General features: G+C 39.0%; 1 protein-coding gene across 1 annotated transcript in view; it reads left to right on the top strand.

Moving 5' to 3' along the window:
• LOC126252671 (zinc finger protein 32-like) overlaps positions 1-27746 on the top strand; it is a 140594-nt gene that overhangs the window by 105139 nt on the left and 7709 nt on the right. Inside the window, exon 6 of the mRNA XM_049953574.1 lies at positions 2870-3115. Coding sequence (XP_049809531.1) covers positions 2870-3115 — 246 coding nt within the window. The remainder of the gene's footprint in view (positions 1-2869; positions 3116-27746) is intronic.

Here is a 27746-nt window from a genome sequence, read left to right as displayed (position 1 = left end):
TAGTGGTATTTTGAGCTCCTTACTATACATCAGTCAGCTACGTTTTGGTGATTGCCTTCTGTCAGGTTTGTTTGCACATTATGTTCTGGTGGACTGAAACATGTGCAACGACCATTTCCATCAAGGCACCCGACATGGAGTGCCACATAATATCTGAGTTCAGTCTCTGAACTTCCCACATTATAGCTACAGATACTATTTTATTTTTTATGATGAGATAGTGACTGCAAAATTCTGCTTGGGTTGTGTGAGTACACTTTAGATTATGTAGTGAACACTTTATGAGAGTTATCATTTGTCAGAATCATTTTTGGGATGCAGTCTTTCATTTAAGTCTGTTATGTGCATTACAGTGACTGCCACTGTGAATGGAAACCCTCTGAGAGGTTTTGCCTGATCAGAAATATTGAATATAACCTTTGCTGTGCATATGTGCAATGTTCCAACCCACGGATTCGCTTATGTCACCCGCTGGTCACGGTGTATGTTTCAGATTTAATATTACAGAATTACTTTTTTATTGTTTTACCATGCTGTGGAGACACATGTGTAAAACATCTGCAGCTTTACTGTGGTGCGTGAGGTCAATAGTGCAAAGCTTAACAGATTAGTGAGACTCCTACAAGAGTGACTGCAACAGTGAGTCCCTCATTGGGTAGGTTGTGAGATGACACATATTGCTTCTATTGTTTCATTTACATACCTGGCATATGTTGAAAGTATCATACTGCTTATCATTGTGAGCTACAATAGTGTCCCTCGTAAATTTACCCAAGGAGAGAAAGCAATGTCTTCTCATCACAAAAGAATATGCACAGCATGACCCGAGAGAGCTTACAACAAAGAATTTCATATTTTCTGTCAAATCACTTGAGTGAGCTGGTGTTATACTTACAGTGCTGATCTCTCATGTGGAAGGAGCGGCACTGAAATCCTAGACTGAGCACACTGTTGTAAGTTTTCCATGTTTTGCATGAGCTTCTTGATGCAATTGCCAAGATGATGCCTTGTCTTCTGGTGCACAGTCTTTATTGACTTCACTGTTGGCAAGATATTCAAGTCCAGCTGCAAATTGAAGGAAAATAATTAATAATATGAGAATAGAGTAGAAAACATCTCCTCAACCAAAGATTGGTTTGAGCACTACGGTGCTTTACTAAGCATATTTCTTTTGTAGGTGGTATGCCGATACATTGCTCGTAGTTTTGAATTGACTCAACCAGTCAGTTATAGAAGGTCTATAGTTTAATATGGACTCTGAATTGCAATGCAACTTGGCATTTTCACATTGATGAGCCCACGCCAGATGTGACAGAAATGATAAGTGACAAAAAAAAAAAAAAAAAAAAGCCTTGGACTGACTGAGGATCAAATCCTGGATTTTTAGATTTGTAATCAGCCACACATCCAATTAGCACTGAAAGATTATTATTCACTAAATAGAAGAAATGCTTGAAATGTGATAGTCACATAGAAAAGGGCAGTAACATGCTAAAATTCTTTTTTCAGAGCTAACACAACTCTTAACTTTCCTTCATTTGGACAATTTGCAGTCTGTTGGTTTGAGTAGTGAAGATATGCCATCTGGAGATTTTAGTGGCCAGTGTGTGACTAGCTTCGTTATTTTTGTCTGAAATTATTTTACAATAACAAAAAAGGTGATACAACTGTGAAAATTTGGATGGCTAAATGGAGGCTAGGAATATCTGCTAGGTTTTGCCTTAGTTTCCTAATTCACATCATTTTAATTCCACAAATCACATGATTTGCCCATCAAGAGATGCTGTTATGCAATACGAGAATAGACAGTAACTTTCTTCAGCTGTGCCATGGTTAATCAGCAATTGCGCTCTAGTTTGTGCTATATCTAAACATCAGGCTACTTGTAGTGGAGACAGTTGTTGCAGTCTTGATATGTCTCCTGCGTAGTGTATTGTGCACGTGATCATAATCAGTGAACAATAGATGCAGTCAAGTGTGTAAATTATGCCCAATGTAAAAACTTGGAATTTTTATATCGTTATTCATTTTAAATCAGTAATTATGAAATAATATGTACAGTAGATACACTGATAAAGTGATTGTGTGTGTGTGTGTGTGTGTGTGTGTGTGTGAGAGAGAGAGAGAGAGAGAATATTTGTACTGTTATAAAACATAACTTATGATATGCAAAATTGTAGACATGAGAACTTAAATTAAATCTAATTACAAAATATTGTATCTGATATAATTCCGTTCCTCCATTATGATGAATGCACTATGTTAATTTATTTAAATTCAAACACTCATGAAGTAAACAGGTTGATTTTACAAAGGGATTTATTTTGATTGTCTCTTAATGTGTTAGCGTGTATATTGCTACTGGCAAGATTAGAGGGTCAATAGCCTCAGTATTGCCATGAGCTTTACAAATAATGCTTGGTATTGTCAGATACTTCATACCAAAGTAAAAGTTAAAAATTAAGATATGAGACCAGAATATTAAGACATATTTGCTGTTCAGGAACTGTATTCACTGGGTCATTTAGATTAACGGTCACTGATATAAATTCACCTCTCAACTTATCTGAGGCTCTGCATGACATTATCAGTATGACGTATTTATGCCAGCCATTCCGGTAGTCTACTATTATTGTGCCACATTGCAGTAATATTTATACACAGTACCACAAGCAGATCTATGTCATCAACATCTTGTAGAATTCTAATTTGTAAGACTTTGATGTTAACACTATTTTAAAGAACCTCTCATTTCTAATTTTCATTAAAAAATACAAGGGGAATTTTCCATCACTAATTGTTTTCTCTCATTTCTCTTATAAATGTTATATTAATTCTAATATTGTGTTTCTTCTTCAAATATTTATAGGTTCTACACACGCACATCTGAATGACAGGAGTTTACGTACGCATCCAGGAAGATGGTCATCTGCTTTTGTAGACATCAGTGGAAGACGGAAACGATCAGTTTTGTTGAAAGATCTGAGCTTTGAAGCAGCAGAACTTCTTCACCAAAATAGCAATCCAAAAGGAAAAGGGATATATCCTTGTAGAGGTTGTGGAAAAGTCTATCGCTGGTACCAAAATCTTGTAGTACATCAAAGAATTGAATGTGGTAAGGAGCCTCAATTCCAGTGTCCGTATTGTCCGAGCCGGACTACTCAGAAAAGCAGCTTGATCACTCATATCAAACGAAGACACCCAGACAATCAGTACCAAGTGACTAGTAGTGACATGGAGTTATTCTAAAAGCATTTGCTTCATTTATGTTTTAAATATAATGATTTCAAATTTTTGTGAAAAGTTCTAGTGCTTAAGATTCTCAAATTCAAGTCACAATTAAGGTCATAGGAGGATGAAACATGCTCCTCAACATGTTTGTTTGTTTTGGCAATATAGATTGTTCTCACATAGTGTCCTAGCTTATCTTTTTCGAAAAAAAAAGAAATTGATGACACATAGCTAGCGAGAAAAATTATTGTAGTTATATGATTGCAGAATTTTTTTGTAAGAATCCCAAGAAGATTTTCCAAGCTTAGCCACATTTTCATGACATGTTAGATAACGGAATAAAAACATAGATTTTTCTTGAATATTATGAGAAGCACGTACTCAGACAGTTAGAGAAAAAAAGAAAAATTTCAGCGGAACCATTTATGTGAGAGGTATGTAATCATTTTAGGTAAGGGAGCAAAAGATGACTGTTCATGAAATAAGCATGAAATCATTAATTGATTCCAGTACTCAGAATTTACTTAGAGTGTTTTGCATCAGGTAATGAAGGCCCCTGTTGACTGTCCAAAAAGTTACTGTAAGATGAACTCTATACATAATGTTTAAAAAAAAAAAAAACATGTTCTCAGTGGCAGTGGAATTTTTAATTGATGATATCTTATTGCACAACATTAAAAAGATTGATAATAATTTCACTTAGAATATTAAAGGTAGATTAATCAGATAAAATGCAGTAACAACGTTGTTGTCCGGAGTGTGAAAGTCATTAATAGACCCAAAACAGCATAGCACTAAGGAAATGAATTCCGTTTTGTGGTAGTAATTCCCTCTTTTTGTACTGAGGTGTTGCGTGTTGTGAATGTACACCAGAAGTACAAACAATTAGTAAAGAGTATACTCAAATGTACTCCATTGTATTGTGGTTTACTTTGTTTTATGAAAATGAAATTCTGGGACTAATCTTACTGACATCTGATCGATTTGCTAGTGAACAGAAAGTACATTTTTTTAGTCTGGTGGAAAGATGTTGCTTCAGAATATAAGCAACATATTCCAAAACAAATATTCCACAAGCGTTTCAACGACCGTAACCTAACACAAAGAAGTTTCTTCAGAGCAAATTAGGTACCAAATACACAAGGTATGTAATTCCTTTTTGTTGCTTCCATTCTGCAATTTCCATTATTGAAATAATTTTTTTTTATTTTTTTTAATTTTATTTTTTTTTTTAATTTTTTTTTTTTTAATTTTTTTTTTTTGTATATTTTAAGGTGATGGATAGTATGTAACACACTTCCTACAGAAATAATCATCTATGGAACTGCATATTTGAGATGTTTGTTAATTAAAGACATTTTACCATTTCTGTGGTAATAATATTTATCAATAGTATCAACCTTGTAGCATATGTAGCTGTAATTTTGCAGTCCTTACTGTCGCAAATTTTAAAAGTTTCTGAAATTTGAGTGTAAAATCCAGAAATGGTATTGAAATATCATAAGCTGTGAAATTTCTTGAAAATTTGTTGAAAATTGTTCTAATATGAATAATTTTGTATTACATGAAGGCACATTTAAAATAAAAATTGATTACCCTTAGCTAAAATGAATTAATGGAACTAAGTATACAAGTTAAAAAACCACTGTTTCTGCAACTGGTTCTTGATCAAAACATTTATGTACACAGAATACTGTTGCTATTTCTTGTTAACATAATACCCTCTTCTGTGTTTACTTAATACCAGCCATAATGAACACTGCAATGGCAAAACAATCGCTGCCTTGTATATGGTGCCACAAAATCATTGTTTTATGCTCGACAGGCATTTTGCAGTCCACACTGTGGACAGATGTGGCAGAATGATTCTGTTGGCTAATGCATCACATGGTATACTGTCTCTTTTTATTACACACTGTTCCACCACCCGCATACTTCTATGTTCATATTCATGCTTATGTGCTCATTCTCCAGCAAGATTAGTAATTTTTCAGAAATGAAAATCCATTGTGTGAAATATAATTGATATAAAGCAGTGGTCAGTTTGAAAGTTGAGCTAAACTCGACAGTGCCATTTTTATTTTATTTTATATTATTTTATTTTTTTATTTTTTTTAAGGAATGATACTATAGAAGAAGGTAATATGCCCTTGCCTTTTTTCAGCGTGTGATTCAACCAATTGACACTCATGAACAATCAGATTAGAGATAACTACCCTGTTTATAGATAGCACACCTGCCACCAAGGTGAAAGTTCAGCATGTCACATCACTAGAATGGTGTCAAACTTTATACTGGCCATTGTCATGAAAGTCTTGTGCATCATGAACATGACTTGCAACATCACTGCATTTATCATGGGCAGATCATGAGTGTCCAGCTCATAAGAAACTCTGTTTCAGAGGCCATACAGGTGCTAAACTTTACACAAGGCAGTGTGTTGAGGATGCACTGTGACTAAGTTTACCTTAATTTGGGGGACAACCTAATTGCCACAGTTCTCTGCTATGAGATATAGTGTGTTGCCAACAGTACTGTGAATTTTAAAATGTTCCTGGTGAGATGAATGTTTATAGAAATATCAGACTTGCAGCTGATTTTCTTCTATTTCTTCATCTTCTTTCTGAAACATTATGTAGGTCATTCACAGAACCTCCTCCAAGCTTCTCTTTCCTCCCACACTGTATCATTCAGCATTTCCTCCCATTGCAGTTCTCTGCAGTTCACACCATTCTTCACCTGGTTTCTCCATCTTGTTTGTAGCCTTTCAAATGGTCTCTTACAGATTTTATCTATTCTAGAACTCTTAATTAACTGCACTCCATAATATTTTAACTGTTCACTTTGCCAGTCATAGTCAGAGGAGGCAGCAAAGACTTATGAAGACATTCCCACAGTTGCACAGTTTATTAATGGACTGTGAGTATTTCATGCATGCATTAAGATCATGATGGCAGATTGACCGTGCTACCCAGCGGACAATGTCCTGTCCTTGGGATTTGCAGAACTAAGTTGTCTTCAGAGTTGTTGCTCATTGCAGCCATGGATGTACTCTGTTGTCTTTAATTAGAGCAAATACAGAGTTAAAACGGTTTCAAACATTATACACCTAGTGGCCACTATCACAGTTAATTATGTTTTCCCCGTCCATATTTCCACAGATTCTTTAATAATGGAGGCCCAAAACATATGACTGTGGCCAAAAGTTTTGTTTTATCATACTCCATTGAATGCCCAATGGAGATACAGTGTTCAGCAATAACGGACTTGCTTGACTGAAAAAGGTGAGGTCAGTGTTCTTCTACAGTGCACATGATCTGACATGTATAAGCCATACCAAGCTGGCAAGGAATTTTATAAAGTCCAGCATTCTGCTGTAACAAATTGTCCTTCATTGATCCCAGAAGGTCTGGAATCTTGGATGGTGCATGGAAAAGCATTCTCATCAGAAATATACCTAGGATTCTTGCTACCTTCAACAAAATATTGCCAACAAAGGGGAAAAAAGCTAGAGATTTTGCTGATATGATTTCCTCTGTATCCACATAATGGTTCTTGATTTTAACTAATAGTGTCCTGTTAATCTGCTGAGTAGAATATCCATTTTCCCCAAACATTATCAACTACACAGGCTGTAACAGCCAATAGATGTGCCACATTTTAAAGAATCACTTGCCAGTTCAGTGCTGGTTAACAGACTACTGACTTTATGGTATGGAGGCCACCACCCCACACATGTATCTCTGCTCCCTGCATGTCATGGGGCACAGACATTACCATGGATACAGGAACACTGCCATTGGATGCTTGATGGATGGAAAATGGTTGCCTGTACTGATATGCTGCATTTTGATATACACTGATGGAAAATGAATAAAACTACTATTATTACTACTACTACTACTACTAGAGTACACCAAAACTTATATGGTACAATTCATCCTGCATAACAGTAGGTATGTGATCAAGGTATTTTCACATGGAGAATGCTTATATGGGATGAAATGGGGCCATTGATAAATCTGCCATTGTCTCTCACCAGCAAAAGATACACAGACCTACTAATTGGTCACATGCATCTATTTGTTTGTCCACATCATTCCATAGGCAGTGCCTCACCCCATAACTCCCAAATAATGTCACAGTGGTTTGAGGAACTGTCCAAGACATGAGCTGGTTTTGTGCCCTATCTCCCCCTCCCCTATCGAGTCTTCCCACCTCAATGCTGTTGAGCTCATTGCGATGTTCCACTGCTTCTGTACCATTATATTGGGTGGCGAAGTAAAGTCTGATCGAGAGTTAAGACTTCCCATTATTCAATCTTGCTCTCCTTACTATTTCAGCATACTTAACAACCTTCCATTTCTCAAAGTGCTGCAGTTAAAACTGGAAGTTATGAATACAATAAATACAACATCTAATTCTCAAAATAAATATGATGCTTCTGATGATCAACATATTATATATTGCACTCTTATGTACAGTGACTTTTAATCTGAACTTCACAATTACGTTGAAAAGGCTAAGTCCACAAATGGTCTGTCTTATTTAACAGACTCCAACTGATTTATTTATTTATTTAATCGTATGGCTAGGGCCCCCCGTCAGGCAGGCCTTTCGCCAGGTGCCGGTCTTTCAATTTGATGCCACTTCGGCAACCTGCAGTCGATGAGGATGATAGGATAATGATGAGGACAACACAACACCCAGTCCCTGGGCGGAGAAAATTCCCCAACCCAGCCGGGAATCGAACCCGTGCCCAGAGGATTGACAATCCATCACGCTGACCATTCAGCTACCGGGGATGGACACTCCAACTGAGTAAATGTATAACAAGTTTTTTTTTGTCCTTATGATTTCGCAAATAGTGTCATGACCACTCTTCCTCAATGGCTTGCACTGTATTTCCTAAGCAGGACTCGATGACACAGAATAAACCACCCCAACAACACGTGCTGCAAATGTGTTACAATAATTATCATTGTCCTGGCTTACAGATATACTGTGTCCAACCATTTCATGATACATATACCTAAATAAAACATATATCCAAACAGTAGATTATTGAATTCATTATGAAAATTATGTGATCATCATTCATCAATTTGAAAATAGCTTGTGTAACCTGTCACTTCAGCAAAGTGATATGTTACTCTACAGATGTGAAGGTGAATGATGTCATCACTACTATGAAATGTTGACCAAACAGTAAGCATTCAGAGTTCAGAACTAGTTTTAACCTTTTCACTAAAAATATTAGCAGCTTGTACATACATAGAGTGGGGTAGTGCAGTGGGTAGCATGCTTGACTCTGATTCGGAAGGATGATGGTTTTAACCTACATCTGATCATCCTGATTTAGGTTTTCTATGATTCCCCAAATTGCTTAAGGCAACTGCTGGGATGGTTCCTTCAAAAGGGAATTCCTTCTCCATCTATACTGACCTTGTTGTCAATGGGATGTTAAAATACTAATGTTCTCCTCCTCCTCCTCATCTTGTATATATTTGGCGCATAATCAATGTTGCGGCTTTATTTCATTTGTAATAAATATATTTCTTCTTCTTCTTCTTCTTCTTTTTCGTAGCATTTATCCCGTGCTAGCAGAACCTGCTTGTTGAGACATCTGCCTTCATTTGGTTCTTTATATGGTCCATTCATCGTGTCTTGCGTCTGCCACGAGGTCGTTGGCCATTTACATCAAGGTGCATAGCTGTTCTTGCCACCGAGTCTGCTTTATTGTACATGACATGTCTGTATGATCTTAACCTGCTTTCCCGTAGATTGTGTGAGATGGGTGCAACTCCAAGTCATCATCAAATGTCTGTGTTTGTTGCATGATCAAATTGGGTAAGCCCAAGGGACCATCAGAGCATATGCATTTCCATCGCATGGAAGCCTACTCGTGCTCCATTGTCATTGGCCAACACTGCAACCCATAAAGTGCAAATGGGTATATACAGTCCTGTAAACCTATGACTTAAGATATAAAGGCATACGTCAATCACTCAGGACACTGGTCACCTGGCCTCCTTTCATCCAGGCTGTGTTAACATGGGCACAGACATTCAGTAGACTTTTACCATCACAGTATATGAGTAAGCCAAGATATTTGAATTGCTCCACTTTCTTCAGGTCCTCTTCACTAACTTTGATGGTCCCATCAGCTTGTATACGACACTCCATGTATCTTGTCTTCTTGATATTCATTTGGATGCTAAATTTACCAAATCATTGATTCCATTGCTGTGCCTTTTCCTGGAGGTCTTCGTGGTGTTCACTTGCCCGTAAAACATTGTCAGCATATAGGAGTGATCAAGGATGGGGTGACAGTAGCTCGTATGTCACAGTTTCCATACAGTAGATTAACAGTAGAGGTGACAGTGGTGAACCTTATACATAAATTGAAGGTAGAGAGGGGGAGAAAGGAAAGGAAAGGAGGGGGATCACTGCTGTTAGCTGCATGGCAACAGTACGCAGAATCGGATAAGTACTGAACCTTGATGTACTCTGACATTGATAGTAAAAATGGTGTGATGTTCCCACTGCACATCAGACATTGCTGGAGACATTTTGATACAGCAGTTGGACCCATCGAACATATGCTTCAGGACATCAAAATAAAAATATTGGTTTTCTGGATGCATACCACATAAGACATGCCCTGTGGGGTCCTCACTTAAATCTAGACTTCTGACTCTTTCAGTGGACAGTAGACTTCTTGCTGTTTGGCACCAAGCATCTACATAAAATAGCATACTTGAAATTATGCAGCATACACTACTAATAAACCTTACTTCTTCCACAGATAATAAATTTCATAACACTTTGTGTAAAACACTTTCATAGAATAATGCTCTACTCAAATACATATCTCTTTTCAAATACTTCCAACAATAAAAATAAGAGCCACAATATGTTTTGGTACATCCACTCATATACCAACTCCCCTGACACAAACTGTGCTCAAGGCTTTCGCCAGCAGGCGCAATGCAGTTTAAGTATCTTTCAAAGTTAGATTTCCGAGTATCACACACTTTAGTACACTCCCATGAAAAAGTAATGTTTGCTTAAAATGTACTTCATTAAGATTTTGTTACTTCAGAAACTTCCATCATCAGGGCACCAATAACCTCCTCCTATTCCTTCCTCTACCTACCTGTCTGTGCTACGGTATCCATGCTTGGCTTTTGTACCTCCTCAGAGATTGCTTCCTTAGTCTTAGTTAGTTCATCCCAAATTTTCTGTAGTTATCTGTCTGTTCTGCCTGTTTCAGCCTTAGAATGAGGTGTATCTACTGACGATTACTTCTTTTCTCGTACCTCCAAACTAACAAGTGAAGTGGGTGAAATAGTGGCTACATCCAAATCTTTCTTTTGCTCCAGCATTCTAAACCTTACTTATATGCCTGAGAATTGATTGTATATTGTGTTAAATTCCTGCTCAGTTAGTTCTTTTAATTATTTCAAGTCCTTGTTCACTTCTCTAAATTGCTGATTCACTTCATTTCAAATTAAATCATGCTGTTTCAATATTTCCGAAGTTAGCTATTCTGGTAAGGTGGACAATGAAATTTGCAATTGCAGTATACTATGTTTTATTTCTTGCTTTTCCATACATGACTCATTGATACACTGTTCTAATGTGGTTTTTGTCATTTTTATTTCATTTTTTAAAATTTGGTTTTAGATTTCTCTGACATCATGTCTGTCATTTTTTATTTCATTTCTTAATTCTGTTGTAGTATTCTCTAGTGCAGGGCTTCCCAACGTGTGGTCCGCGGACCCCTTAGGGGTCCGCCAGCTCTTTCTAGGGGGTCTGTGGCCACCCTTCACCAAATCGTGTAAAATAATGAGTAAAACTATTGAATAAGAATGTGAAAAACAAATTCATCACTTTTTTTTCGTGTGAAAAACATGTGTACTTTTACTTCAGGTCGTATTCCCAAGCAGCCTTTGCGGTTCCTAAGTGAGAATGCATACACAGTTTAGTGCCGGAGAATGCGGCTTCTCTGATCGACTGTTTCGCAACAATATGGGGGTCATTTGTGCGCCGGCTCTCAGTGGTAGGTGCACTGAAACCTTTTACGCATGCGCGGAGCGAGCTTTGTCGACCAGTCACAGCACTCGCTGGCACGTATGTGGCCCCAGGCATCATTAAATGTTAAACTTGCTTTGTCAGTGCACTACCTATTTCATAAGTCGATTTTTGATCTTCAAGTTGTTTTCATTCATCTCTAAAGCAAAGACTATTGATACTTTGGGGGGGGGGGGGGGGGGGGGGAGTCATTGGGAACATGGAACTTGCATTAAGAAGCTTTCAGTTCCCATGGGTTTCGCTCTGAAATTTAAAGTTACTGTGCTATTGACTGACTAGGGGTCCGCCATGGATTTTCGACTGAAGAAGGGCTCCACCTGCTGAAAAGGTTGGGAAGCCCTGCTCTAGTGGAAGGGTTCCCAGACTTTTCTTCTGATGGAGAATCCTGGTGCTTTGATGGAACATATTGTTTATTTTGAAGATTAATAAGATTTTAAAAAGTGAGAAAAATTTGTTTTATGAAGTTATTACTTCAATTTTAAATCCTAATCAGTAACACAGAAACCATAATAAAAATTTTAAACGTAATTAGTATCCTCAAAAATGTCAGAAAAAATACCACATTGTTAATAGCTTTTCACAGAGCACTTACTCACTTCCCACAGAATGCCATTGTTGTGCAGAACATCAGTGTTTTGTGGAACACAGATCAGGAAACCATGCTTTAGTGTTGTGTTTTTGTTTGCCTGAGAGTGGCAGTTAACTCTTTTATAACATTAGTCAGTTGCTCACTAAATGATCTGTACTAGCCCAGGACTTCCACACCCATTTTTCTTGTTGCCACAGACATACAGAGTCTACAGTAGAACATGTTTAATTTTTTTTATTGATTCCTTTTGACTCATGTGGAGCATAGGGCTGCAACAAAGGATTGTCATATTGTTCTGTCTTCTGCTAGTATTTTCACTTCTACCCGTCCTATTCCTTGCTGTTGACCTTCTGCTCCAACTGATCATCTCCATGTCATTTTGGCCCTGCCTTGTCTCTGTCGTTCCTGTGGGATCCAATAAAATTGCTTCCTTCCCAATATGTTCATTTCATCTCCTAAGTGTATGTCCTAACCATCTCCACTTCCTACTTCTTATTTGCAGCTCAATTGGCTTCCAGTTGGTTTTTTTCCAGGGTGTTTTGTTAGAGATAACATTTGGCCACCGTATCCCCAGGACGTTCCTCAGACATCTGTTGTTGAATGTCTGCAGCTGATGGATCAGCTGTTTTGTGACTTTCTATGTCCCATATCCACATAGAAGCACAGATTTTATATTACTTTCAAATATCCACAATTTGGTCCTCAATAATTATTTCCTTCGATTCCCAGATAGAGAACAGTTGTAAAAGCGGCTTTGGCTTTGTTGATGTGGCTATTGATGTTCTCTGTTGCACCACCATATGGTGTAATCATGTTTCCAAAGCAGCAAAACTTATCCACCTTTTCAGTTATCTGGCTTCCAAGTTAAGCTCTGCGATGTTGTTATCATTTTCCCGCATATCTTTTGTTTTTTGGGCATTAATTTTCAAACTGACTTTCTTCGTCACAGATTTCAGATCTTCTAATTTCTCTTCCATGTTGTGGCTGTGGGACAGAAAGCAAATGTCATCTGTAAGATCTAAGTGTTCTACATGTGTTCCATTGCTCCATTTTATTCCTTTCCTTGTACCATTACCAGATTCAGTACTATGTTAAATAGTAATGGTGAGAGCATGCAGCCTTTTTTAATTCCTGTTTTCACTGCTATTGAATCTGAAAGCAGACCTTGATGTTGAACTTGGTACATGTAGTTTTCATTCACGCACTTGACAAGAGCAATTATTTTCTTGAAAACTCCAAAAGTTTGCAGTGAGCTCCATATTTTTATTCTACGCCTTTGCAAAGTCTACAAACAGCATGTAAAGCAGTGACTGATATTCATATGAATGAAACTATTATTCTGAAGGTATTTGTCTGGTAATGCAAGAACAACCTTTCCTGTATCCCACTTGTTCTCTTCTTATTTTCTTGTCTACATATGCTTTTCTCCTATATAGGATTATTCACAAGAGGATCTTGGTTGGGATTGACCATAGGGCGATGCCTCTTCAATTACCACCAACTGATAAGTCTTCTTTCTTGGAGAGCTTGATGAGCATACCTCGGTTCCAATCATTTGGTACTTTTTCATTCATCCATATGGCTGTCAGGAATGGATGTAAAATTTCTGCTATTATAGAGTTTAAAGTAACTCTGGATTGATGTACAGGCCCAGAGTTGTTCCATTATTTGTTGGACTGCCACCTGGTGAAACCCATGACACTTTGTGACACAATTTATGGGTGTAAATAGAATCTCCAATGATCATTTTAAACATACTGCACAAATCTATGAGAGAATGTCACCCAGGAATCTGCTCCATCTCTTGGCTGTCATTCCCAATTTTTGCATCAAAGTCACCCATCAGCAGGGGAATATCTCTTTTTTCATACTTTTGCAGTGTTTATTGCAGTTCGCTATAAAACTTGTCTTTCTCTTCATCCTCTGACACTTCTGTTGTTGTGTGACATGGTATCTGGTCTTATACTCATTGCAAAGCAAGCAAGTATGATTCTCTCTGTAATTGGGTGGCACTCTATCAAAGACTGGTTTGCTCTCCGGTCTAGTATTAACATCACTCCTTCACAATGGGTTTCATGCTTTCTTCCAAAATAGAGGAGGGTATGTCCTTCCTTTATTCTTCTTTCTCCAAATCCAGTTATTCTTGTTTCACTAAATTCTGAAATTTCCAATCTGTATCGTTCCATTTCTTGTACTGTACCACTTCCATTTGTTTACCTGTTTGCCACACTGTTCTCACATTCCAGAGCCCTATTCATGTCACATTTTTCATTTCTGAGGTTGTCATCTTTAAATCCATCTGATTGTTGTTATTCTCTGTTGCAGTTTCTGTGATATGCTGATTTCAAGTTCACTGGTTATCGATCCATATACCATAGCTCAATGGTAGGGCTGCTCCCTTGACTGCAGTCAAGCTCACAGGAGGTTTCTGTCAGGGTTCTCTCCCTTAGCCTTTGAGGGTTTTCCCTCTATGCAAGGCAGCAGCTACTGGGCTTGGTACGCCCCGAGCCTGGTGAGTGTTCCCCTACCCGCCACCTGGGGAGGCACATGATGGGGGACCAGTGACCCTTCACAGGCATGTTTAATTAATCTCAGCTTAATATTGTAACAAGGCTAGCTATGCCACTTTAGTACACCCTCAAACTCTGGTACCAAAACCACTTGCATCTCCCCCCCCCCCCCCTGCCCCTCTCCCCCCCCCCCCACTGCCCCTCTCCCGCCACCCTCAAAAAAAATTTTAAAAAATTGACACACGTAAATGTCAATGGGGAGCTGGATTGGTGTGTGTGTTATGGTACATCACTGAAAATGGATGTACCATTGATTCTGTTGCAGCTACCGTCTGTTGAGCCATAGTGGCGATCCACGACTGCTGTTGTGGACTGGTTGTGAGATTGTGATTCTTCAGTTTCTCCTGGCGTATTTCTTGCTCGAACAGTCCACAGATGTACTGCTGGTCCATAGTGCCCGTTGGACACTATGGACCGACAGTACACCTGTGGACTGTTCTTTTTTAGTTGTGAGATTATTACAATCAAAACCATTTGTAGTTGTAGTCGAAATCTTCCCACATCTGGACTGGTTATTTTCTTCTCCATCATAATTTTAGTTGAAGGATTTAATAATAGTTCATAGACTACCCAAACCTCTTCAAAATTCGTGAGTCCCAGTGGTAGCAATAGAATTCGCATTGCTGCATAATCTTGCTGTTGATCTTCGGTACTGTTGACAACCAATATCAACTTCTGCAAATCTGCATACTCAAGTACTGTTCACTATCCTTGTTCTTCCTAAGTTTTATTTACTCCCAGCCATATTTCTTCTTGGTTGTTGTCAACAAACACCACATGTGATGTTTCCCTGGTTCTTTACTGTGATATCAGGTGGTGAAGTAAAGTCTCATTGGGAGCTAATACTACCTATTATTCAATCTTGCACACCTTACTATTCCAATACACTCACCAACCTTTTCCAATTGAACTTAGTTTTTCTAAGTGTTGCTCAAAGTGCTGAAAGTTAGGAGTAAAAATGCAACATCCAGTTCTCAAAATAAATACGATCCGTTTGATAATCAAGATATTGTAAAGTATACTCTTGTGCTCAGTGACAGTTTTAATTATAAAGTTGTTTTTTTACATTTAGAGCATCGCCATTACATTGGAAATGATGCTCCGCAAATGGTCTGTCTTATTTAACAGATTCCAATCGAGTGAACGTAGAACATAATCTCTCTTACTCTTCGTCTATAGCTCGTAACGTATCTCCAAGGCAGGACTCGACAACATGGAATAAATCACCTGACCAGCAGGTATCATGACTGTGGTACAATGATCATCATAGTCCCAGTTTGCAAATATACTGCATCCATCCATTTCATGATACATGTGTATAAATAAAATATATATCCAAACAGCTGAATATTAAATTCATTACAAAAATAAACTTTTTGTAGTGGCAATCACCATTTGTCAGTTTGAAAACTGTTTGTGCAGCACATCGCTTCATCAAAGTGATATATTGCACTACACCATCTGGAATCCTATCAACATTGTGCATCTTGGATCCTGCGCTGATTAATTTCTGTATCTATGTCGTGGACATTAAGCAACCACAGATCACTTTCATTGTCTCAAAGAGTCAGTTTCAAGACACATCACCATTGTTATGAGGGCAAAAAGGAGTGATGTTTTAGTAGATTTATGTATCTAATTCAGTTTCTTATATATGTTAGGTCATCTACAATTAATGTAGAAAGGTAGCTTGTTAAATTTATGATGAAGAAAAGGTGTGATGCAACAATATATCTTTGGCTCTGTAGTCTGTTGGCTGACTGAATTGCTCTGTTAAACATTTTTAGCCTAATAACATAATTACTGAAATAAAAAAAATAGCAATGACAACTGTGCTTTTAAAATACATGTTGATAATAGTAGATAGAAAAATATGTGTGGGAAATCCATAATGAGAAACTGGCATGAATGAAGTTAAAATGCTACAAGTAATCAATTAATCTGCAAATTCATCTGCAAGAAATGTGAGAAAGAAATGATAGCACAGTCATGAGCAGTTGCTATAATGAATTGATTGATTTTTATTGGTACAGTTTTATCATACAGCAAAAACTTTACAGCTGACATTGGACATGTCAAAATGAGGATACAGTTATGAATATAATAGAGGGAAACATTCCACTTGGGAAAAATATATCTAAAAACAAAGATGATGAGACTTACCAAACAAAAGTGCTGGCAGGTCGATAGACACACAAACAAACACAAACATACACACAAAATTCTAGCTTTCGCAACCAACGGTTGCTTCGTCAGGAAAGAGGGAAGGAGAGGGAAAGACGGAAGGATGTGGGTTTTAAGGGAGAGGGGTAAGGAGTCATTCCAATCCCGGGAGCGGAAAGACTTACCTTAGGGGGAAAAAAGGACGGGTATACTCTCGCACACACACACATATCCATATGCACATACACAGACACAAATGTCTGCATGTGTCTGTGTATGTGCGGATGGATATGTGTGTGTGTGCGAGTGTATACCCGTCCTTTTTTCCCCCTAAGGTAAGTCTTTCTGCTCCCGGGATTGGAATGACTCCTTACCCTCTCCCTTAAAACCCACATCCTTTCGTCTTTCCCTCTCCTTCCCTCTTTCCTGACGAAGCAACCGTTGGTTGCGAAAGCTAGAATTTTGTGTGTATTTTTGTGTTTGTTTGTGTGTCTATCGACCTGCCAGCGCTTTTGTTCGGTAAGTTTCATCACTTTTGTTTTTTGAGGATACAGCTATATTTAGTAAGAGCAAAAGAAGGGATGAAAGTAAGTAGGCAGATATTCTTGTAATCTAAGTTTATCAGTAACTGTTGAAAGGCAGGTCAAAATAAGGTGACAGTAATACCGTTACATAATATCAACAAAGTAGTATGCAAATTAAAATTAGTACCTATTCATACAACTGCCAATAGCCTTGCCACAGTGGTAACACTGGTTCCCTTCATATCACCTAAGTTAAGCACTGTGCAGCTTGGCTAGCACTTGGATGGGTTACCATCTGTGTCTGCTGAGTGTTGTTGGCAAATGGGGTGCACTAAGCCCTTGTGAGCCCAATTGAGGAGCTGTTGAGAAGTAGCAGCTCCAATCATGATAGCTGACAATGGCCATGAGAGTGGTGTGCTAAACACGTGACCCTCCATATCCGCATCCAGTGACAATTATTGGCCGACGATGACGTGGTGGTCAGTTGATACCCTTGGGCCTTCTGAGGCCTGTTCAGAATGAGAGAGTATTCATACAATTAAATTTTTAAGTTTTAGTAAAGCTATGATTAACCACATCATAAGCAGCTTGCTAACATTGAGCTGTGTTCTTCACTGCTTTGCCCTCTCCCCCCCCCCCCCCCCCCCCCTGCCTTGTCCCCCCACCCGGAAACCTTACAATTTAGAATCATTTCTCAAATTACGACTCAGGTTATTTAGTCACTTAGTATAATTAATTGATAACATGTTCCCACAATCATGTGTTTATATCTGAATTACATCCGCCAATAAAACTTTGATCTTTTCTGCACAACCCAAGCATTTTCATAGGAAATTTGCTTGCTCTTATTAACATATACTCAGTTTTGTCACAATGGGACCATTCAATGATTCCTTTCAAAAGTAATCACCATAGGAATTAAGACATTTATCCCACTATGAGACAAGACAGTAAATTCCTGTTTCATAAAACGCATTCATCTGTGAATGAATCCACAATAACACCCACTCTCGCACTTCCTCATCCGACTTACACACATCTTTCTTGAGGTTGCCAAAGATGTGAAAATCTCATGATGAAGATCTGGGCTACATGGAAAATGTTGCTTTTTGTGTCGCAACCAAATCACTGAAGTGTAGCCTTCATCTGGTTGGCATTGTGGGGGCAGTGGATGTCATGCAACAGGATGTTTCCTTCCGACAACATTTCTGAGCATTTTGACTTTATGTTGCAGCACAATTTCTGCAAAGTCTCTTCATAGGCTGCACATTCATTGTAGTTCCACACTCAAGGAACACGAGCGGAGGAAGGGTCCTGTTGCACAATGATACCTCCGTACTGCCAATCAGAGGCGTGGTTGGGAAACAATGCAGTATCCTCCACACAGCCTGGATCTTTCACCATGTGATTTTCACATCTTCAGCTATGTGAAGAAAGACTTGCATGGGCATTGGTTTCAGTTGTATGAGGAAGTGCAAGAGTGGGTGTGGTTGTGGATCCGTCAGCAGCCAACCACATTCTACAAAACAGGAACTAATCATTGCCTCTTCCAGTGGGATAAATGTCTTAACATGTGTGGTGACTCTTTTTGAATGGAACCATTCCATGGTTCTGTTGTGGTGGGTGTTTGGCCTTCATTTGACTGCCTCTTGTAAGTGATACAAAGCAGTTAACACTAGCTATGAACCACACCGTATAGTATATCTAAAAACAAAGATGATGTGACTTACCAAACGAAAGCGCTGGCACGTCGATAGACACACAAACAAACACAAACATACACACAAAATTCAAGCTTTCGCAACAAACTGTTGCCTCATCAGGAAAGAGAGAAGGAGAGGGAAAGACGAAAGGATGTGGGTTTTAAGGGAGAGGGTAAGGAGTCATTCCAGTCCCGGGAGTGGAAAGGTATAATGTCTGCTTGTGTCTGTATATGTGTGGATGGATATGTGTGTGTGTGCGAGTGTATACCCGTCCTTTTTTCCCCCTAAGGTAAGTCTGTCCGCTCCCGGGATTGGAATGACTCCTTACCCTCTCCCTTAAAACCCACATCCTTTCGTCTTTCCCTCTCCTTCCCTCTTTCCTGATGAGGCAACAGTTTGTTGCGAAAGCTTGAATTTTGTGTGTATGTTTATGTTTGTTTGTGTGTCTATCGACGTGCCAGCGCTTTCGTTTGGTAAGTCACATCATCTTTGTTTTGAGATATATTTTTTCCCACGTGGAATGTTTCCTTCTATTATATACACCGTATAGTATCCGTGATAGTGGATCCTCTGTTGTATTACTGGTAATATTAAGCTTATTTATTTTCAGCAATTTGTGTTCTGACAATTTCTGTCTTCTGTTGTTCCATTCACCTCCAGTGTCACATTATCCATTGATATTCAGCCATTGCCTAGCCTTGTTGACCCATCTATTTCTTTGAAAATGCAACTTAAATAACAAGACTTTCTGTTTCAGGATTCCACTTGTTAAAAGCTTTGTGTGCTATTATCATGTACCTCCAATACACTACTTTGTAAAGTGACTAGAGCAGATATGCTATCTGAAATGGTACACGCATTTTTTGTCCTTTTTTATTTTGGCATCATGTCGGATAGAAGATATATTACTCAGCTTCCATCTGATGGTGGTATTTTGATTCCTCTGCTTCAGTCACTCTTACTGGGTGGCAATTCTTCTGGAAAGCCTGGAATTCTTGGGGAATTATGTTTTACCTGGAAAAATCAGAGAAATCTCAGTGAATTTCAGAAATTTTGTAAAATCTTAGGGAATTCTGTGTTTTTAACCTGACATTGGAGTTCAGTTTTATTGAACTTTATAAATCATTCAGAAGGATGTAGGTTGCAGTAGGTACTGGGAGATGAAGAAGCTTGCACAGGATAGAGTAGCATGGAGAGCTGCATCAAACCAGTCTCAGGACTGAAGACCACAACAACAACAAATCATAAATTTTAAAATAATTAATACTTTATGTCCTAGTGTGTTAATTATTTGAACATGAGCCCTTATAAATTATCAGTCTTTAAAAACTGTGGTTAAACTACAGCCGAGAGGAAAGAAAAGTCATTATTGTGAGATGCTCAACAGCCCCCGCACCTGCCCCTCCACCCCCCCCCCCCCCTCCCACTTATTATCAATTTCTCAGGAACATCTTCTGACACCATATTCCTCCCCATATCTAGACTTCTCAGGAGTTTTTTCCAAAGTCTGAGTTGCCACCCAGTCATAGATAACTAATCTTTTCTGATCATTGAACAGACTTAGACACATAAAATTCATGTACAATGGAAAAACTTTTTTATAATAAAGAGGCGTATTACTGAGATTCTTATTTTGTTGGTAATACTCTGCTTGACAAAGAAAACTAGGCAAAGAAATACAGGTTGTCTGTAAACCATAAGTTATCTTTACTGTTTAAGACTTTAATACCTTTAAAACTATAGTAGATACTAACAAATGGTTTCCAACATGTGATAAGATAACTCATAACATTTTGTTTCCTCATTCTTACATATTAATTTTTGATAATTTTTAGGCAGAATTTCCTTTCTCTCTATGTACGATTCAAGATCTCCACAGTGACATGTCCTAAGACATTGCAAATGCATGCCTACAAATCCTATAGGACTCTAAACTTGATCCAGTACAGCAGTTTCTTTACAAAACCCCACAGGAAGAAGTCTAGTGGTATGAGGTCAGGGGATCGTGGTGAACTGGACCATCTTGTCCAACCCATCAATCCAGAAACATTTCATCTAGAAATTTCTGGACATTTAGGGACCAATGTGGTGGTGCCCCATCCTCCTGAAACATGACATCAGGTTCTAATTGTTCTATATCATGTTCAAAAAATTTTGTTCACTTGGGTATCGGACCACATACTAAGCTTTCTCTTTTGAGGTCCACATTTTATCAGGTTTTCAAGTTCTGAGTTATCACATGTTGGAAACCATTTTTAATATCTAATATAGATGTAAATTTATTAAAGCATTAAATTGTGAAGATAATTTATGGACATCCTGTACTTGCAGAGTGTGAATAAATCTTCAGAAGATTTTAAAACTGCTGCCAAGGAAACCAAAAGTGGTACAAGTAAACCTTCCTGAACACTGCAACGAAATCAACGATACACATATTTAGAGCCGGTACTATGAGTTAAAATAAGAGTTTCTATGTGTAACTACCCCATCAGATCAAGGGGTTGTTCGTGTATTTCTGAGGTATTACCTAGCTAGCTTCTTATATCGAAATCCACAATTCATTCATATGTACTGTCAGGGTAGAATGAAGAGCTAAATGCTGACTGAATATGAGCTGTACATAATCAGTTCTTATACTTATCCTTTTACTTGACAACTTCTTCTACTTTTTAAGAAGCATTTCGGAATCTGTAATAATATTTGTTTGCATGTGTGTGGTGTGTGTGTTTGAGAGAGAGAGAGAGAGAGAGAAGAGAGACATTTTATGTATCTAAGTGTACGTATTTTTAAAAGGGTTGTTCAGATAAACATGTCAGTATACTGCGTATTTTTCACTGAGAAAGTGTAATGTAATCGTAAAACTGTTTTGTTCAGTATTATAGCAGGAGGACAAAACTATAATCTACGGAACATGCAAATAACTAAATTGAACTGTGTTCACCATGGCTGTGTGCATTTGAGTGCCTATGTGATTGTGCATAAATGTGTGTACTGATACTAGAGAAAAGAACCATAGCTTGAAAGCTAGTAAAATATTGTTTTTGTTGCATGTTTCTGTGCATCACACATTAGTCACCTATAGGTGATTGGTTACCTTTTCTTTATTTTATGTATTATCCATCTAGGAATTTCTATTCTTATTATGTATCACCAATTCAACTATATTCCACCCCATTCCTCTTTACCTTTGTTACTGTTATTTTTAATTTATCTACAGCTAATTTGTCCATCCTTTGTTGCTTATATGTCTGCACTTTCTTCTGCCCTGCTGTGTCCCTACTACAAGACAGCTACATGCAAACCTGCAACTCCCACGGTTGGCCACACTTGAGGCATCTTATGCTGCAGTAGGCACTCGAAGCCAAACAATGACATGCACTTGTCCCACATGTTGGCAGATGTTCTGAAGAACAGTAATGTGGATTCTTTCCCAGCCACTGCAATATAGGCCAAGTCCATTGCCAGCTGAACACGCTTCCATGGCCAGGGACCAGGAATCATTGTCGACACATCTCTGCCCTCCAGGCACAACAAAATTACTTCTCAGGTGCTCTGCACCTTTCTGAGCTCACCAGGCGCAATATATTTGCAGCCCAAGGATTATATCCCTGGTGCTCCCACATCTGTCTAAGCACTCCAGGCACAATCACTTTACATCTATATTGTTCCCACAGCTACCTATGCCTTCCAGGCACCATCATCTTATATCCCTAGTGTTCCGTATACCTACCTATGCCGTCCGGGCACAACAGTTTCTTTCCCACTTGCTCCCACACTCATCTGTGTCCTTCAGCCACAACTAGTGTACTTCTCATTAGCTCCTGCGATGTGCCCTGTGGGTGCCACTATCCTATTTTCCAGGTGCTCATGCACTTCTTTCTGCCCTTCGGGTGTGGTTTTCCTATGTTCTTACCATGGTGCTCTTGCACCCTTATCAGACATCTGTATGCAGTGTCTCTCTTACTGTGTTTGGTATCCTTGTATATTCACACCTGGGCCGCCAACACTACCCTTGCAATTTGCCCAGGATCCCAATCTCTTCACATGGGTGCTAGACACACCTGACACACCTTCCTCAGAACTAATGATGTAATTGGCCCTCACCCTATGTTTCCCAACAGTATCTCCTTCGTTTTCTGGGGGAGGGGAAGGAGGCCCGATCATCGCATATGAATTCACCATCTCTTTCCTGGGGCAAAGGATACTGCGTCCCTCCTAGAAGACAGCAATCTGCAAACCTCCAACATGCTTGTGTCATGCAAGTGACCATGTTCAGGCATCATTTGCTGCAACATGCACAAGTGTCTGAAACCAAACAATGATCCACGCTTGTCACACATTTTGGTAAATGTTCTGGACAACAACATCAGTAACGACAGCAACGTGGTGATTTGTTGTCCACAGTGTCTCTGGTAGCTGCCATGAGGGATGCCAGTTCCTTTGCCAGCAGAGCATTCTTCCACTACCACAGTACTGTGAATGCAGGCACTATCTTCCTACGACATGTCATGTGCTTGCCAGCTGTTTGCATAGTATCTGCATGCTGCGACCGTATTTAGGCTGGTGCTCAACCACACATCAGCAGTTTGCTCTCAGCAGTTGAACCAATTATTCCTTTGAGCTTTCTGGGCCAGGTACCACCTGCATCCACATTTCATCAGTGAGAGTCTGGCTAAGGAACCATTGTCAGACAGTCATTGTACAGTATCTTCTAATTCGTACCGAACTTAGGTCACACATCAGATTTTGGGTGAGTACCAACTGTTAACTCCAAATCATTCAAGGTGAATGGACTTGAACCTTATTGTGCTTTCATCTGCCCATGACATACCTTCCTCTACAGTAAATGCCTTCATAACACACACTGTCCATCCTCCATTACACAGTTTGAACATGTGCTATTGTAACAAGCCACAATGCTAATAGTGCCTTATTGCAGTTCCCTTATCTTGTTGCGACAGCCCGTTTTTGAACATATCATTCCAGTGCTGTTTTGAACACTTCACTAGCAACTCATGCTGCGCAACTTGACTGTAAGCTGACCATACTTATTTATTTATAATTGCACTGTATGTTTGCAAGTGTTTATTTACTGTCTCAATTTGCAATTGAACATGCCTGTTTATAAGTGCGCCATCTAGCCCTTACAGGATTATTTTGTTGTCCATCTGCCTGTCCAACTGTTAAGAATCCTTTTTCTCAGGAATGGTTAGACATGTCAAGTTCAAATTTATGACTCATACTAAGGTCTATTGTCCTTTAGCAGTGTAAAAATTTTGAGTTCTAAGTCAGTGCAATCAAAAGATATGGCCACTTATGTCACATTTTTTGATACTCAAAAACTCACTTATAAAACCTATGGGGTATTTCCTGTTGACATAGAATGGTGAAATTTGGCAAGATGCAAGGTTTCACAGTACAATTAAAGGAAAAATCTGTAATTATATAACATGAAAAAATATTTTTTTTTTGTCTTTTTCGTATGTCCATCTGTTTGTCTGACCATCTGTTATGACGCCTTTTTCTTTTGAACAGATTCGCATATTGTACTTAACTGTACGGGCCCGTGGTGTTGTAACAGTTTTAAGCTTCTGAGCCAGTACAGTCAAAAGATATTAACATTTATGTCACATATTTTGATACTTGCAAACTCAGTAATCAAAACCTATAGGGTGCTTCCAGAGGATGTAAAATCATGATATTTGGCAACAAGCAAAGTTTCACATTACAAGTAAAATAAAGAAATCTGAAGATGATTAAATTGCCATTACATAAAAATATTTTTTTACCATTAGAACATGCATTGTATTTATCATCTGTCAAAAGCATAATAGGTGAACATTAGCAAATATAAAATATAACTTGTAGTCATGTTTTAGTAAATAAACACAAAGTATTTTATTAAATCTTATAGATCTACATAAATAAACTGAAGTTCCCTACTTGCTTCGTTTTGTGTGTCTGGGCTAATCTGAGTAACTACTGTGGAGTTTTTGATACTGTCTTGGAATTCCCAACCAGTCAGTATCTATATCGAAAATGGGCAAAAATTGTTGATATTCTTGATTCCCTAGCTGGATGAACCATATAGAAAACCTGAGTAAACAAGTCCTACTTGCACTTGGCCAACTTTATTTAACCATTTTTTCAGTTACTCCTTGTGGTTGTGTACATGATGAGTATATTGCTACTAGAAAAAGAGCAAGAGCTCGAAAGCTAGAGTCAGTTCATTTCAAGTGGACCAGGGGCCCATACTCATCCATTTCCAAACCCAATGAAATTTCATAGGGAAGTTCCACTATGTCTCGCATGGATATGTACCAAGTTCCATCTCAATATCTCCTTTGGTTCCATTTCTACAGCCTATTATAGATTGGGGTCCCAAGTTTGCACCAGCTACACGTGTGCCAAAGTGCGAGTTTTGGATCACTTTTAATAAAGGCGCTTTTAACTTTAAAAACCCTGCTTTTTTATACATCAACATCTTTTTGTGCTGAATAAAATTACATTGATGATTAGATTTTTAAATAGACCTGCTGACAGCTGTACTACTTCAAAAATGGCATAAAATTCATTGTGTAACTTAGAGAGCCCATCTTCAGCCAGCCATAAATTGTAATTTTATGGATGGATTCAGTCAAGAACTGCCCTGCTGTCTTCTTGTGATGTTTCTACAATAGCTTCTGTCCTCCTCTACCACAATACATGCACATGCAAAATTGATGAAAACATTCTGGGTGCCAAATTTTGGGTATTTTTTGGGGTTCCATATACCAACTGTATGTCTTAAATAATACCATCTTAGTATATATATAGTTAAGGCTATCTGAATATTGTTTTATGCCTTACGGACTGAAAAATGCCACCCAAACCTGACAATACTTTACTGATTCTCTACTTTTCCTGATGTCATTCTGCTATGCATTTCTGGATGACATCCTTATCTTTTCCTCTTCTGGTGACGAACATGAGAAACACCTATCACATGTGTTACAGGTCCTCACAGAGAATGTTGTCAAAATTAATCATAAAAACTCATCTTCGCCACGCAAGTGTCTCTTTCCTAGGTTATATGGTTATCACCTCGGGCATTTGCCAAACTTCCGATCGTGTTTCCTTCATATCTGATCTATTGCTACCTGAAACCTGGTGTGATCTTCACAGGTTTCTAGGTATGGTAAAATTTTTCAGGCGCCATGCACCCCATGCTGCCTCACTTCAAGCCCCTCTCACAGATGCTTTAGCTGGCAAGAAAACTTCTGCATCATGTAGAGTGAACTGGTCTGATGCTATGTTACAAGCTTTTGAAAATCTCAAGATCACACTCTCCAATGCTGTCACATTTGCACACCCTATCGCCAAAGTGTGCATCTCTACTATCAGGATGCTAGTGATTCCTCTTTCGGTCTCATGCTTCAGCAACATATAGGCGACATCTCACAGCTTCTGCCTTTCTTCTCCAAGAAATTGTCCTTCTTCCAGTGTAAATGGTCTGCTTTTGACAGGAAGCTATACACCCTAATACTTCCAAGAAGACATTAAAGGTTGCAAGATTACTATTATTATGGACCACCGACCCCTCATGGACGCATTACATAATCCTGCCATTGATCCTTCCCATCATTGTTTTCGACATACGGACCTCATTTGTCAGTGCTCTGTAGATGCCTTCTATTTCAAAGCTACTGGCACTATCATCGAGGACTACATCTCGAGAAGTAACTCCATTACTTTGCCACTTGATCTAGATGAATTGGCTCACTTACAGCAACAAGATCCTGATGGCATGCTGTGTCCCATAGTTCCTTCTGCCCTGCGATGCACAGTTTTCAGTGCCATTCATGACTTAGCCCATCTGGGTACCAGTGCCACTACTCACCTTTTTACCAAGCGTTTTGCCTGGCCAAACATCAAAAGTAACTGCCGCACTGGGGTGTGCACAGGCATTCTCTGCCGACATAGCAAGGTCGGTCGATGTGCACTACCTCCTCTCAGACACTTCGACACCCCAAAAGGAACATTTTCGCCATGTACATGTCAATCTTATTGGATCCCTCACTCCTTCAGAAAGTTTCAAATACCTTTGCCCTTCATACAGAGTACGTCAAGGACTCTAATCCTCTTCCCCCCTTCACCCTACCCACATTAGTCGAGTGTATTCACTCAAATATCTCACGCGTTCACATGCCTCCTCCCCATGCACACACACTCTGCACTTTTACCAACTCTGCAGTTTTTCTTTCATAGCAACCACACCACCTGCAACTATGTCATGCTCATTTGTGACTCGGTTTGTACAACTTTGCAGCACCCTTATTTGGGCCCTCACAAGATACTATCATGCTCTAACAACACCTTTACTATTCTCCTCAATGGTCAGCCACAAAATGTATCCTTACACAAGCTAAAACTGGCCTGGTCAGTTGAAGACAACCATAGTGCACAACCCGCCACCCGGGACTTATTTTCACCAGCACTGCCTAGTGTCACAACAGTCTCTGTCAATGTCTCATCATTCGACCCTGGAGATCTTTTGATCCAGATCTGTGATGATACCCCTCCCCACTCCTTCAATGAACCCATTGCTGCCCCATTACCCTTCTGAAGCACTACCCTTTATCCCCTACTGCAGATGAGGCCAATGATACTGTCTACATTGACTGCACCAGCCAGCTTACCATTACGATCTTTCTTCTCACCCCGTCCCCAGTCTACACCCCCTCCCCCACCCCCCTGTGCAGGTTATCGCCTCTACCCTCCTTTTTGTCACTGAGATCATGTGCTTTCTTCCTACGACTTCCCCTATGCTCTACACTACCGGAAGGGTGGGGGAGGGGGGGTCAGTTCGTCTCTGTGGCTGCAGTCGACG

Source organism: Schistocerca nitens, chromosome 4 (assembly GCF_023898315.1).
Source record: "Schistocerca nitens isolate TAMUIC-IGC-003100 chromosome 4, iqSchNite1.1, whole genome shotgun sequence".
Lineage (NCBI taxonomy): Eukaryota > Metazoa > Arthropoda > Insecta > Orthoptera > Acrididae > Schistocerca > Schistocerca nitens.
The sequence above is the reverse complement of the archived record's forward strand: the minus strand, read 5'-3'. Positions and strand labels throughout refer to the sequence as shown.